The sequence below is a fragment of the Rhinoderma darwinii genome, chromosome 6 (genome assembly GCF_050947455.1).
Source record: "Rhinoderma darwinii isolate aRhiDar2 chromosome 6, aRhiDar2.hap1, whole genome shotgun sequence".
NCBI lineage: Eukaryota > Metazoa > Chordata > Amphibia > Anura > Rhinodermatidae > Rhinoderma > Rhinoderma darwinii.
Window position 1 is genome coordinate 126431254 of NC_134692.1, and position 12892 is coordinate 126444145.

A 12892-nucleotide genomic window follows, 5' to 3' on the forward strand; every position below is an offset into this window, starting at 1 on the left:
ACTCAATATTAGACCACAAATATACCCCAGGAGTCAACAGTAAAAGTTTTATAGAGTTTATGAGGAATCTCAAGATGAAGTGAAAAACAATAGTCCTCTTTACTAGACACTTTATAACGGCTAGCTTCGAGTTGGTCAGTCTCGGTCACGCAGGTCACTGCTGAGTTCTCATTCAGTCATTAAAGGCAGTCTGTGAAAGCCATCACTCTCAGGCTGTCGCCAGTCGGCCTCCTATACACATGAAAGCACATATAGTGGACACAGATGTACTAGCCGGGTCTCGGGTCAATGACAGCTGAACTGCACTTCCTTAGCAATTCCTATGTTTGTGTCATCCCGTTGATGTGTGGGTTCTGTACAGCTACAGTTCAGAGCTCTGTCTCATGACTCCATCTGTCTGACCTTGAATACTGTGACCCCCTCATAACATTTTGGGAAGTTCCCCTCTGTCAGACGTGTTTACCGAAACAGACGGATATGTTGCTGGTTGGAATTTCTAACAGTAACTTATCAGGCGTGACATGACAGTGCGTGAGGATTTCAGGAATTTGCCATATTCATCACATATCAATCATTTATTTTATTAAATGCATGGCTGAAGTCTTGGTGTAGAGGAGAAGGATTTGGGTTCCTAGAGCACTGGGCTGACTTTTCATTGGGGTACAAACTGTATTCTGCAGATGATTTGCACCTAAATGGAAGGGGGTCCGCTGTGCTGGGGGAGAGAATTCTAGCTGGGGTGGCGGAGTATTTAAACTAGGGCTGAGGAGGGAGGTCAATGTAGAAAAAAAAGGGGTAGCCAGGTTAGAGAGGGGTCAGACTATATTGGTGGGGGGAGAAACAGAATGTGGGGAGAGGACTAGGCAACAAGATAAGGAGATCCTTTCGTTACAAAACATCAGTGTAAATAAAAAGGACCGATTAATGTCAAATCACATTTCTGATAATAAAAGTGAAAAACTGACAGGCAAGTTAAAGTGTATGTTCACAAATGCCAGAAGTCTAGCAAGCAAAATGGGGGAGCTGGAGGCCTTGATACTGGAAGAAAATATAGATATAGTTGGTGTTGCTGAAACATGGCTGGACTCTTCACATGACTGGGCTGTAAATCTACAGGGTTTTACACTTTTTCGTAAAGACAGGACAAATAGGAAAGGTGGTGGTGTATGTCTGTATGTGAGAAGTGATATGAAGGCGAGTGTGAAAGAGACAATAGTGGGTCAAGACTGTGAGGAGGTTGAAACCTTGTGGGTGGAACTAGAAAGGGAGGTAAACACTGAAAAAATTACTTTTGGTGTAATCTATAGACCCCCCAATATAACTGAGGAGATGGAAGGTCAGATATATAAACAGATGGAGCGGGCTGCACAGGCGGGTACTGTAGTGATAATGGGAGATTTTAATTTCCGGGATATTAATTGGTGTCATGGTTCGGCTTCAACTGCAAAGGGGAGACATTTCCTCAACCTATTGCAGGAAAATTTTATGGGCCAGTTTGTGGAAGACCCGACTAGAGGTGAAGCTCTGTTGGATCTGGTCATTTCTAATAATGCAGATCTTGTTGGGAATGTCAATGTTCGTGAAAACCTCGGTAACAGTGATCATAATATAGTTACATTTTACCTATACTGTAAAAAACAAACGCAGGCTGGGAGGGCAAAAACATTTAATTTTAAGAAAGTCAATTTCCCCAGGATGAGGGCTGCAATTCAGGATATAGACTGGGAAGAACTAATGTCAAATAATGGAACAAATGATAAATGGGAGATTTTCAAATCTACTTTGAGTTATTATAGTGCAAAATTTATTCCTACAGGTAATAAGTATAAACGACTCAAATTAAACCCCACATGGCTTACACCTTCTGTGAAAGGGGCAATACATGACAAAAAAAGGGCATTTAAAAAATACAAATCTGAGGGTACAGCTGTAGCCTTTGTAAAATATAAAGAGCTTAATAAAATCTGTAAAAATGTAATAAAATTAGCAAAAATACAAAATGAAAGGCAGGTGGCCAAGGATAGTAAAACAAATCCTAAAAAATTCTTCAAGCATATAAATGCAAAAAAGCCAAGGTCTGAACATGTAGGACCCCTAGATAATGGTAATGGGGAGTTGATCACAGGGGATCAAGAGAAGGCAGAGTTACTAAATGGGTTCTTTAGCTCTGTATATACAACAGAAGAAAGAGCAGCTGATGTAGCCGGTGCCAGTGCTGTTAATATATCAGTTGATATACTGAATTGGATGAATGTAGAGATGGTCCAAGCTAAATTAAATAAAATAAATGTGCACAAGGCTCCGGGACCAGATGGGTTACACCCTAGAATTCTTAAAGAGCTTAGTTCAGTTATTTCTGTCCCCCTTTTCATAATATTCAGAGAATCTCTAGTGACTGGTATAGTGCCAAGGGACTGGCGCAGGGCAAATGTGGTGCCTATTTTCAAAAAGGGCTCTAGGTCTTCCCCGGGTAATTATAGACCAGTAAGCTTAACATCCATCGTGGGGAAAATGTTTGAGGGGCTATTGAGGGACTATATACAGGATTATGTGACAATAAATAGCATTATAAGTGACAGCCAGCACGGTTTTACTAAGGACAGAAGTTGTCAAACTAACCTAATCTGTTTTTATGAAGAGGTGAGCAGAAGTCTAGACAGAGGGGCCGCTGTGGATTTAGTGTTTTTGGACTTTGCAAAGGCATTTGACACTGTCCCCCATAGACGCCTAATGGGTAAATTAAGGACTATAGGTTTAGAAAATATAGTTTGTAATTGGATTGAGAATTGGCTCAAGGACCGTATCCAGAGGGTTGTGGTCAATGATTCCTTCTCTGAATGGTCCCCGGTTATAAGTGGTGTACCCCAGGGTTCAGTGCTGGGACCACTATTATTCAACTTATTTATTAATGATATAGAGGAAGGGATTAATAGCACTATTTCTATTTTTGCAGATGACACCAAGCTATGTAATATAGTTCAGACTATGGAAGATGTTCATGAATTACAGGCAGATTTAAACAAACTAAGTGTTTGGGCGTCCACTTGGCAAATGAAGTTTAATGTAGATAAATGTAAAGTTATGCATCTTGGTACCAACAACCTGCATGCATCATATGTCCTAGGGGGCGCTACACTGGCGGATTCACTTGTTGAGAAGGATCTGGGTGTACTTGTAAATCATAAACTCAATAACAGCATGCAGTGTCAATCAGCTGCTTCAAAGGCCAGCAGGATATTGTCGTGTATTAAAAGAGGCATGGACTCGCGGGACAGGGATGTAATAATGCCACTTTACAAAGCATTAGTGAGGCCTCATCTAGAATATGCAGTTCAGTTCTGGGCTCCAGTTCATAGAAAGGATGCCCTGGAGTTGGAAAAAATACAAAGAAGAGCAACGAAGCTAATAAGGGGCATGGAGAATTTAAGTTATGAGGAAAGATTGAAAGAATTAAACCTATTTAGCCTTGAAAAAAGACGACTAAGGGGGGACATGATTAACTTATATAAATATATTAATGGCACATACAAAAAATATGGTGAAATCCTGTTCCTTGTAAAACCCCCTCAAAAAACAAGGGGGCACTCCCTCCGTCTGGAGAAAAAAAGGTTCAAGCTGCAGAGGCGACAAGGCTTCTTTACAGTGAGAACTGTGAATTTATGGAATAGCCTACCGCAGGAGCTGGTCACAGCAGGGACAGTAGATGGCTTTAAAAAAGGGTTAGATAATTTCCTAGAACAAAAAAATATTAGCTCCTATGTGTAGAAATTTTTCCTTCCCTTTTCCCTTCCCTTGGTTGAACTTGATGGACATGTGTCTTTTTTCAGCCGTACTAACTATGTAACTATGTAACTATGTAACTATGTAACTATTAATATTAGAATAAAAATTCCGCAAAAACTTGAAATTTATCATACTTCTGCCATATGAATCCGGTAGTTTTTCTTCTGCCAGATATAGCAGAAAATCAATCATTTTTACTGTGTGCTGTGTATTTTTTCCATTTACCTAAGCACTACCAGCCTCTTATACCCCAAGATGCACACATTAACTCCTCAAGGTCGAGACCCCTCACCACTAGCTTCTCCACAATGAACCCAAGCGACCAGGCCTCATACCTTCTCTCGTTGTCATCAAGGTGGGCAAAGAGTACATTTTTGGAGATGGCTTTTGCCAGGGCAGTCATCGTCTTGTAGTCTTTTGGAATAACCTGTGGAAAAACCACAAAGAGGAATATTATTTTCATGTCCCTGGCACGGACGACCGAGTGATTCTGTGAATGCAAAACGTATCCAAACTAATAAAAAGGGCAGAACCTCTCATTCACACAAGGGTAGATTGAAGATCTTGAAGATCAAATATGAAATTCTTTTTTACCAGGATGTTACTTACTTGTCATACGAAAACCATTATTTTATTGTCACATGGCTGCAGAATATAATTAAACTGAATATCACTTTATCTTTCTGGCATCTGTCTACAAGGAAAATTTACTAATTCCTCTAGTTTCAGTAGAGCGCTTTCTGCCAGCTTGATTAGGGGTAAATCATAGCCATACTTTAGGTCTGGTTTACATCAATTTATTTTCCCTCCACGGAAGAAGTGCCGACATATACCTCCGATGGAAGGTAGCAACGTATCCCGCTGTATAGGTATACAGTGTGATACATCACCCGAACTCCCAAGACACAGTGCTCCTTGAAGTCTTCTCCAGTCCCGGAGTCCCCGGCCTGAGCGCTACCAATGCTCTGGCCAGGGACTCCGTAGTTGAAAGAACCTGACAGCACTGTCCATATATGAACAGTGACGTCAGGGTCTTCCTCAGTGTTAGAATCCCTGGGCCGAGCGCTACCTGATGCTCTTCCCGGGAGATTCGGACATGGGGAAGATCCCTCAGGTATAGGTTTAATGTATACCTCTAACGGATGCCATACAGTGCCATCCATCACACATAGGCTCTGATGTTAAAAAATGTACACCACACAGTATAAATTTTTTTGTTGGATCCATTGGGATAAAATAGCGAAGCCTACTGTGTTACTCCATCTTTCAAAAAAAGGTATACCGACGTACACCAGCCTGACAGAGCCCAAAAGGACACTCTATTGGCCTCCATTTGGCTAATGACGCCATATGGACACTTTTAGCTTGTATGTCGGGAGACACGCTCAAACATAAGGCTAAAATGCAATGTGAACCAGGCCTTAGAGCCATAGATACTCCTTGTGCCACTATATGGTGCTCTGTATGGCACAATATTATGGGGTTATTCTCCCCTAAAATTATTGCTTCTGTCGACTTCATACGGAATCTGATAGAAAAAATCTCTGTATGCCTCCATGTGAAATCAGAGACATACAGATGTACATTAGAGCCCTGTAGAAGTCCATATGGGTGCCATATTATGGCTTCATACAACACGGAGGTGCATAAGGCCTTAATATAAGTTCTTGAGTCATCCAGTTCTGTAAAGTTGTTGAAAATGTAATTTAGACATTTCTTAGTTTTATGCGTTTGTGGTAAATTACAGTGACAACCAATATGGCTGCTATTATAGCCCTCAGATTCCTCAACAGTACATCTGACTAGTTATTAAGTTATACACTCTCTACCTTACGTCGCTACACAACTAGGAATATGTGAATGAAACTGGAAAACTGCATGACAACTCACATGGGCGCTGTAATGGCCGCCACATTGGTTGTAAGAAAACCTTCAACACTTGTAGGAGAGGACCCTAGTGCAAGAACAATATCTCGACCCCTTGTTTTTCAACTTATTTGATGACAGTGGGTTTCTAGGCGAAGACCACCATTCAAAGCTCTACAGAAAATTTCCACCAGTAAATGTGAGACATAGATTGAAATAAGTGTAGCCTATCTTATAGACAGTAGGTACAGTAGCACAACAATTTTTCAAAGGTAGCAATGGGCCCCCTTGCCTCTACAGTCCCTACACAGGTTGCACATATGATATGTCCACCCTTGAGCTGAGATCCCACAATGCACTGCTCTCTGGTAACAGAAAATCAGTAGAATTTTTAAGTTAGGAACCCAAACTATGAAAATGAATTGAAGAAAAGATACGTTGTAACTCAAGAGAAGCAAAACACAACATTTGAAAAGTTAATCAACGTTTTGTGTAGATTAACTCCTTAGTGACCAGCCTATTTTAGCCCCTAATGACCAAGGTATTTTTCACGTTTTTCCATCGTCGCATTCAAAGAGCTATAACTTTTTTTATTTTTCCATCGACATAGCTGTATAAGGACTTGTTTTTTTGTGGGACAAGTTACATTTTTTAATAGCACCATTTTGGGGCCTGTTAGGCCTCTGGCATGGCCTAACAGGCATTCACTAGATGCAGACCTGGGGGCCTTTGTTTGGCCCCCAGCTGCCATAAAACCATCGGCACCCCTGGGATCGACGAGGTGAGAGAGTGAGCCCATCCTCATTTAAAACCACTGAGATGCATAGGTCGCTATTGACCACCGAATCTGAGGGGTTAAATGGGCAGGATCGATGCTGATTTCGATCCCGCCCCCACAAGCAGGTCTGCGGCAAGCCCTCAGCTACCGAAGGTAGCTGAGAGCAGGGAGCTTTTACTGCTCCCGTCGGCGCTTCTTTATTCTGATGCAGCGCCATAATAAGGGTACTGCATCAGAATACAGCCCTATAGTGACCTTTGTAAAACGGCCTAAGGGCGGTCACTAACGGGTTACAATAGTGAAATGTACAATGTTCTTTAAAGGTGGAGTTTTCCTTTAAATAGACATTCATTTTTCAAACAACTTATGCTAATCTAATAGTATACCTGATATAGATCAACATTGTAATGAACTTACTGTTAAAATTTAGTGGGTCTCTTCACTGCCTGCACATAGAAGTCTATGGAGAGGAAAGGGGGAGCAGATAAAGAAAGAGATACAGACACGCTGCCCATACAAGTCTATGGAGAGGGAAAGGAAAAGCAGAGAGAGAAAGACACAGACAGGCTGCATAAAAATCTATGGAGAGTGGAGGGGTGAGCAGGCGGAGGGAGCAGAGAGAGAAAGTGACATGGACATGCTGCCCATACAAGTCTATGGAGAGGGGAGGGTAACAGGAGGAGGGAGCAGAGTGAGAAAGACATCGACACACTGCATACAGGTCTATGGATAGGGGAGCAGGAGAACAGTGAGAAAGACACAGACAAATGTGCTGCAGCACCTTCCTGGTAAGTGTTTTATCTCACCCCTGTGCCGGATTCTCAGCTACTCTGATCATTACTGCTTTATTTTCACCAACATTCCGCTGCAGATTTTATATATGTAATAGATATAGATAGGAGAGCAGGATTCTCCTCTTCTATGTGGGCAGTGCATTGAAGACATGATAGCACTTAGGCTCCACTCACTAGCTTTGAGACAACTGAGAATTAGAGAGAGAGACTGCAGAGGGGAAAACTGCTTTATAATGCAGAATACAAGTCATACAGTGGCCAGAAATAGTGTTATTCCTCATGTACACACATATGACAGCTTGTTTTAAAATGTCACCTGAAAAGTTAGGTTAACTTTAGGTCTGTGCTGTATTAATATTAGCACTACATGGGTGCTTTTTTACCTCAGCACGTTTTCAGGACTGCAAATCATCTCTAATATTCAGTAGACATTTAAGTGAATTTAGAGAAAGCAGTGCTCTGACAGTTCATTTGATTTCAATAGAAAATAGCTTCTATGAGTCAAGCCTTCTGGGTGGCCCGGGTAGCGGATTCCAGGGTAGAGAATTTCATCATGAGCGCAGTTTACATTTTTGCCAATAGTTTTGTGCAGCATTAAAAATACCCATGATCCTCTGCTTACCATCTACTGATGGCAATGTACAGCGGATATCTCACAAAAATGCACCATTTTTAGTGTATTCTCAATGTAAACATTTATAGCAAATCCCATGTCTGATAGATGCCAGTCCGAGCTCTGGTTGCTGGCTCAGCAGTTTCCAAAATTCCCATCGGACTAAATGTAGAGACCGGGGCAAATGCGTGGCCATATCTCCATTCATTCTCCATCTGGATGCGGCGGCCGCCACTAGACCCCCGTTCTAGAAATAGTTGCAAGTCACCGATCGGCCACTCCAGCTGCCTCCGGGCACCGGATGTTATGGCACATAATGCGGTGTACGGAGCCGGAAGCAGTTGGCTCTGTACATAGCATAGTGGCCGTGCTGCAGAACTGCAGGTCTGCTCCTATTCACTTGAATAGGAGCAGAGGTGCAGTACTACAGCTCGGCCGCTATTCTGTGGCTGGAGCCAACTGATTCCGGCATGTACGTCCGGTGCACGGAGGCACTGGACCAGCTGATCGGTGCGGGGTCCGGGTGTCGAACCCCCACAGATCATGTATGATGACCTATCCGCTGGATAGGTCATCAGTTGCCAGAACGTGGAAAACCCATTTAAGAACTGTATGGCACATCCTATTGACACATCATGAAAGTTGATTATGGGAAAACTATTTTAATGGGTTTGTTTGCTACCGTATCACATTATGTTTAGATGATAGTCTCTCCAAACCTGAGATTCACTTACTTGGTCACTAACTTTCAACAAACTTTGCATAAATTAATAGTACAAGCGAATATAAAAAAAACTTTGTAATATATCTTATTAGAGAAAAATGCCTCTTTCGCCACTTTAAGTCTCCATACTGTTGACTCACTCTGAATTTACACTTTTTTCCATCTCCAACTCACTGAGGGATCAGGTTACATGCTACCCATAGTAGTCTATTAAGTGGGGAGGAAGGAGCAGGATCAGAGTGAAAGAGAGGCAGAGAGACATAAAGACAGATGATGCTGCAGCTTCCTAGTAAGGGTTCTATCTCACCCCAGTGCTGGATTCACAGCTACACTGCCCATTACTGCTGTATAATGTCTTCAATGTTGCTGCTGCTTCTATAGGTGTATGACAGATAGAGATAAGAGAGCAGGAGTCTCCTCTTTTATGTGTGCAGTGTATAGAAGACATGATAGCAGTTAGGCTTTAGCCACAGCTCAGAGAAAACTGCTTAAAAAAATGCAGAATACAAGTCATATATTGGCCAGAAATAGTGTTATTCATCATGAAAACACATATGACAGCTTATTCTGAAACGTCACCTGATACGACAGCTACGCTTTAGGGATTATACACATTGAGTGATATCAGCACTTTCCACCACTACTCCAACATGTGCACAGTGGTCAATGACATATATTCAGTTACAGATGTATTAAAATTCATTACATTTCCAAAACAGAAAGATAACCCAAAGGTCTAGTGCAAAGATATGTCCAGAGATACCTGACTTGTTTTTACTTGAACATTTCAATCAAACACCACCTGTACTTAATTCCTACTTGCCCCAAAGGCAACAAGTTCTATGCCAACGTGCACGAAAATCATCGGACTACTAACGACATCCAACAATTCTCACTGTCTGAGAAACTATGCATCCTTCCTCTGTAGACAAAAGCAATATCCTGGGGTGATTAAAAGATTGTTCGGCAGTGACAGAGGTTAAGCAGCTCTTAAAGGGATCGTCCACAGGCAATTTCCACCTTACATGTAGCAAATGCCAGATTAATGGTCCATTTTGCAGCAATTTTTTTTATTTTTATGGTATTCCAAGATTAATGCATCTAGGTTCTTGGATTATGGATATTTGTGTGGCAAAATAAATTGAACGTATATTTAGTGGTGAGAAGCCAAAAAGCCCAGAAAAACTCGAATTTCGGCTATTGAATGTATTTCTGTGTTGTAACAATATCTGAGGAATGTAAAGATGTTAATCTACTCTCCGAGTCCCAAATAATGGAAGACTTAGGCCTCATGCACACGACCGTGCATTACGGTCAGCATAACATCCGCAATTGCGGAGCCGTAATTGCGGATAGTATAGGACACATTCTATCCTATGGGCCAATGCACACGACCATGGTTTCCACGGTCCGTGCATTGCCTGGATCACAACAAATAGGACAAGTGGTTTTACGAGCCGCATTTGCGGTCCCGACTCCTTAAAATCAATGCACATCTTGTATGTGCATGGTCCGTGATTCCGGATGGCCCACAAATCACACTTCTTGGGCCATCCGTGCCGTAATCACGGACCATGCACACGGCTACGGTCGTGTGCATGAGGCCTTAGAATTATGCACTGTGCATAAATAATTTTGAAATATAAAAAAAATACAAAACACTATAGAACAACCATATTACAAAAATATACATTTATAATATAAATATATAAATGTAAAAAGTTCAGTGGTCAATCAGACGAGTCATAATAGTAAGTTAGGTGAGGGTCCAACCTCTGTGACCCTCACCATTGCCAAGAATGAGGGGCCCTAAATCCCTATTCCCAGCTGGACGAGCATGTGGCGTCCATCTCTATAGGAATGAATGGGTGCAGTGAATATACATGGGCATACGCTGCTGACTTTTTCTGTTGCAGATTTCGAAGTAAAGTTTTACATGCAGATTTTGGTACAGATTTTTCCCAATGTATTGCAGAGAGTGCCATCCGCAGTGTTTTCAAATCCGCAGAATACCCTCAATTCCGCACTGATTTTTTTCTGCTACATGTGAATGGGTGTTTTTAAAACTACATCCACATGTATTGTACTGTAAATTGCTGCAGATTTTCAGCGGACTCTGTAGCAATTCACCCTAACTTTTATTAAACTGGTGCATTTAATGTGATCATGTATTACATTGTCACCCTTTGTCCACATGGGACAACTCCTTTAAAGAAGACCCGTCACCTCTCCTTTTATGTCTATTTTAATAAATACTTGTATTCCCCATGAAATAACAATTCTGATGGGAAATTTCTGAGAACTCTGTGTTGTGCCGGTCCTCTATTATTCCACTAGGAAATTTATTAATAAATTGACAACTGGGTGTTACCATTCCCCTTTTCAAAGGGGCATATCCCTACAGTTTCACTCTGTCAGCACTTATTGGATAGTGTCAGTCTGTGTAAGGATACACCCCCAACTGGTATCACCCACTTGTCAATTTATTTCTGAATTTCTAGTAGGAATAACAGAGGAACAGTACAACTCAGGGTCATAAGAAAAGATGATTCAGAATTGTTATTTCACGGAGAACACAATTATTTACTAAAACAGACATGTCAGGAGAGGCGACCGGTATATAAGTCATTTTCTTCCAGAATGTTTTACAGAATGCCCCTTTTTCTGCCCTTCAATGAAAAGTATAATTTTCTAATAAACCTTCTGCATCAATTCCTTTCACTTTTACAGATCTCTGCTCATAGTCATTGAATGTAAACCTTCATTGTTTACTACTAGAGAATGAAAATCTGTCCTGACCATGTGATGATCACACAGGTGCATGGCACGTTACAGCTCTGATAACTGTACTGTACCTGTAACGAGTCCTGCACCTCTGTGACCAGGACAGATTTTCATCCTCTGAACAATGAAGGTTTCCATTCAACCACTACAAGGAGAGATCTTGAATACAGTGAGATAAGGGACATCTGTCTTTAGCCAAGAGTTTTCTTATGGGTAAATTTGGCCATGAACGTAACGATTATCTATAATTGCTACGTTTATGATACTTAAAAATGATTGGTTACGACCATAATAATTACTGAATATGTTTTCTAACCAATAATCTAAAATAATATCAACTAATCGACTACTAACAATGAGGCCGCATGCATATAGCAAGACAGTACGGCCCCATATATGTGACCCTTTTGCCGCTAAATGATCCCTCGTTGAGGCTCTATGGCTTTTATATTTTTCATAAGTACATGGATGGAGAAATACTCTTTCCATATACATTACCTTTCTAACATAAGACACGGCATCTTCCTCTGTGTACACTTCAGCGCTGACTCCCCCTCTTCTGCGCCGGGCTTTAACCACGGGATTTGGAGGCGGTGGAGAGATTTCATCATCATGAGAGTCTGACTGGGAGTTTGACTTCTGTTGAGCCAAAATCTGTTTGCATTCTTCCTGTAAATACAAAATGACAGCGATGTAAATGTACATTTTTATCATGCCAATATTAGGAATATTTAACAGTATGACCTAGGATACCCCGGGAAACATGGACCAGAAAAGTGGGAAAAATACCCATAGAACCCTATGGTTACCCATGTTTGATGGAGGGGTCTGACTGTTGCGGCTGTAATATATCTGAAGTGGAATTAGCCGTATTTGTAGGACGGGTGAATTACCCATTTACAAACCCTACAAATCCAACAGTGCCTCTAGTGGACAGATAACTATAGTGCACAATCAATTATTTCACAAAAACAAAAGAATCACTAGGCAAATATGTTATTGCCTTCAAACACTTGATTTAATATGAATATTTGACATTAGCTGTATGAGCAGAACATTTTTGTTATTAAGACTATATTTTTTCAAAACAATATTGTAGCCAAAAATAAAACAAAAAGACAAAACAATCCTCTATAAAGCCTTATTCACAGGAACGTGTAAATCGTCCATACGAGGGACTTTTTTTGTAACGGCAGTCAAACTGCGTGTATTTCTATGGGGCTATTCACACGACGATTGCTTTAATGGACCGTGTGAAGGGCCCGTGAAAAAATAGGACACGGATCCCTTAAATAGACTCAAATCTATGAGGCAGCGGTAAAATCGTCCAATTTCACACACGTTCGTCTGAATATAGCCTAAATATAAGACATTCAGTCATTTTTCCCAATCAAGTTGTTAAAACGCCTACTCAGTTGTTTCTCAGAAAACTGGATGACAAACACTAGGGCTACTATGACAGCTCCCAAAACTGTCCACTCGGCTTTCCCAAGCTCCTGAAGGGCAAATTTGCTTTGAATGGCCAATTTCAACTAGGTATAATACAGCCA

The 12892-nt window shown here is 41.2% G+C and overlaps 1 protein-coding gene across 2 annotated transcripts in view; it reads right to left on the bottom strand.

Annotated features, from left to right (window-relative positions):
* Window positions 1-12892, bottom strand: part of PRKAR1B (protein kinase cAMP-dependent type I regulatory subunit beta) — a 154912-nt gene that overhangs the window by 120834 nt on the left and 21186 nt on the right. For both annotated transcript variants that reach the window (XM_075830278.1, XM_075830279.1), the window contains exons 3-4: window positions 11841-12011; window positions 4119-4210 (exon numbers count right to left, since the gene is read on the bottom strand). In XM_075830278.1, the coding sequence (XP_075686393.1) occupies window positions 4119-4210; window positions 11841-12011 (263 nt within the window). The remainder of the gene's footprint in view (window positions 1-4118; window positions 4211-11840; window positions 12012-12892) is intronic.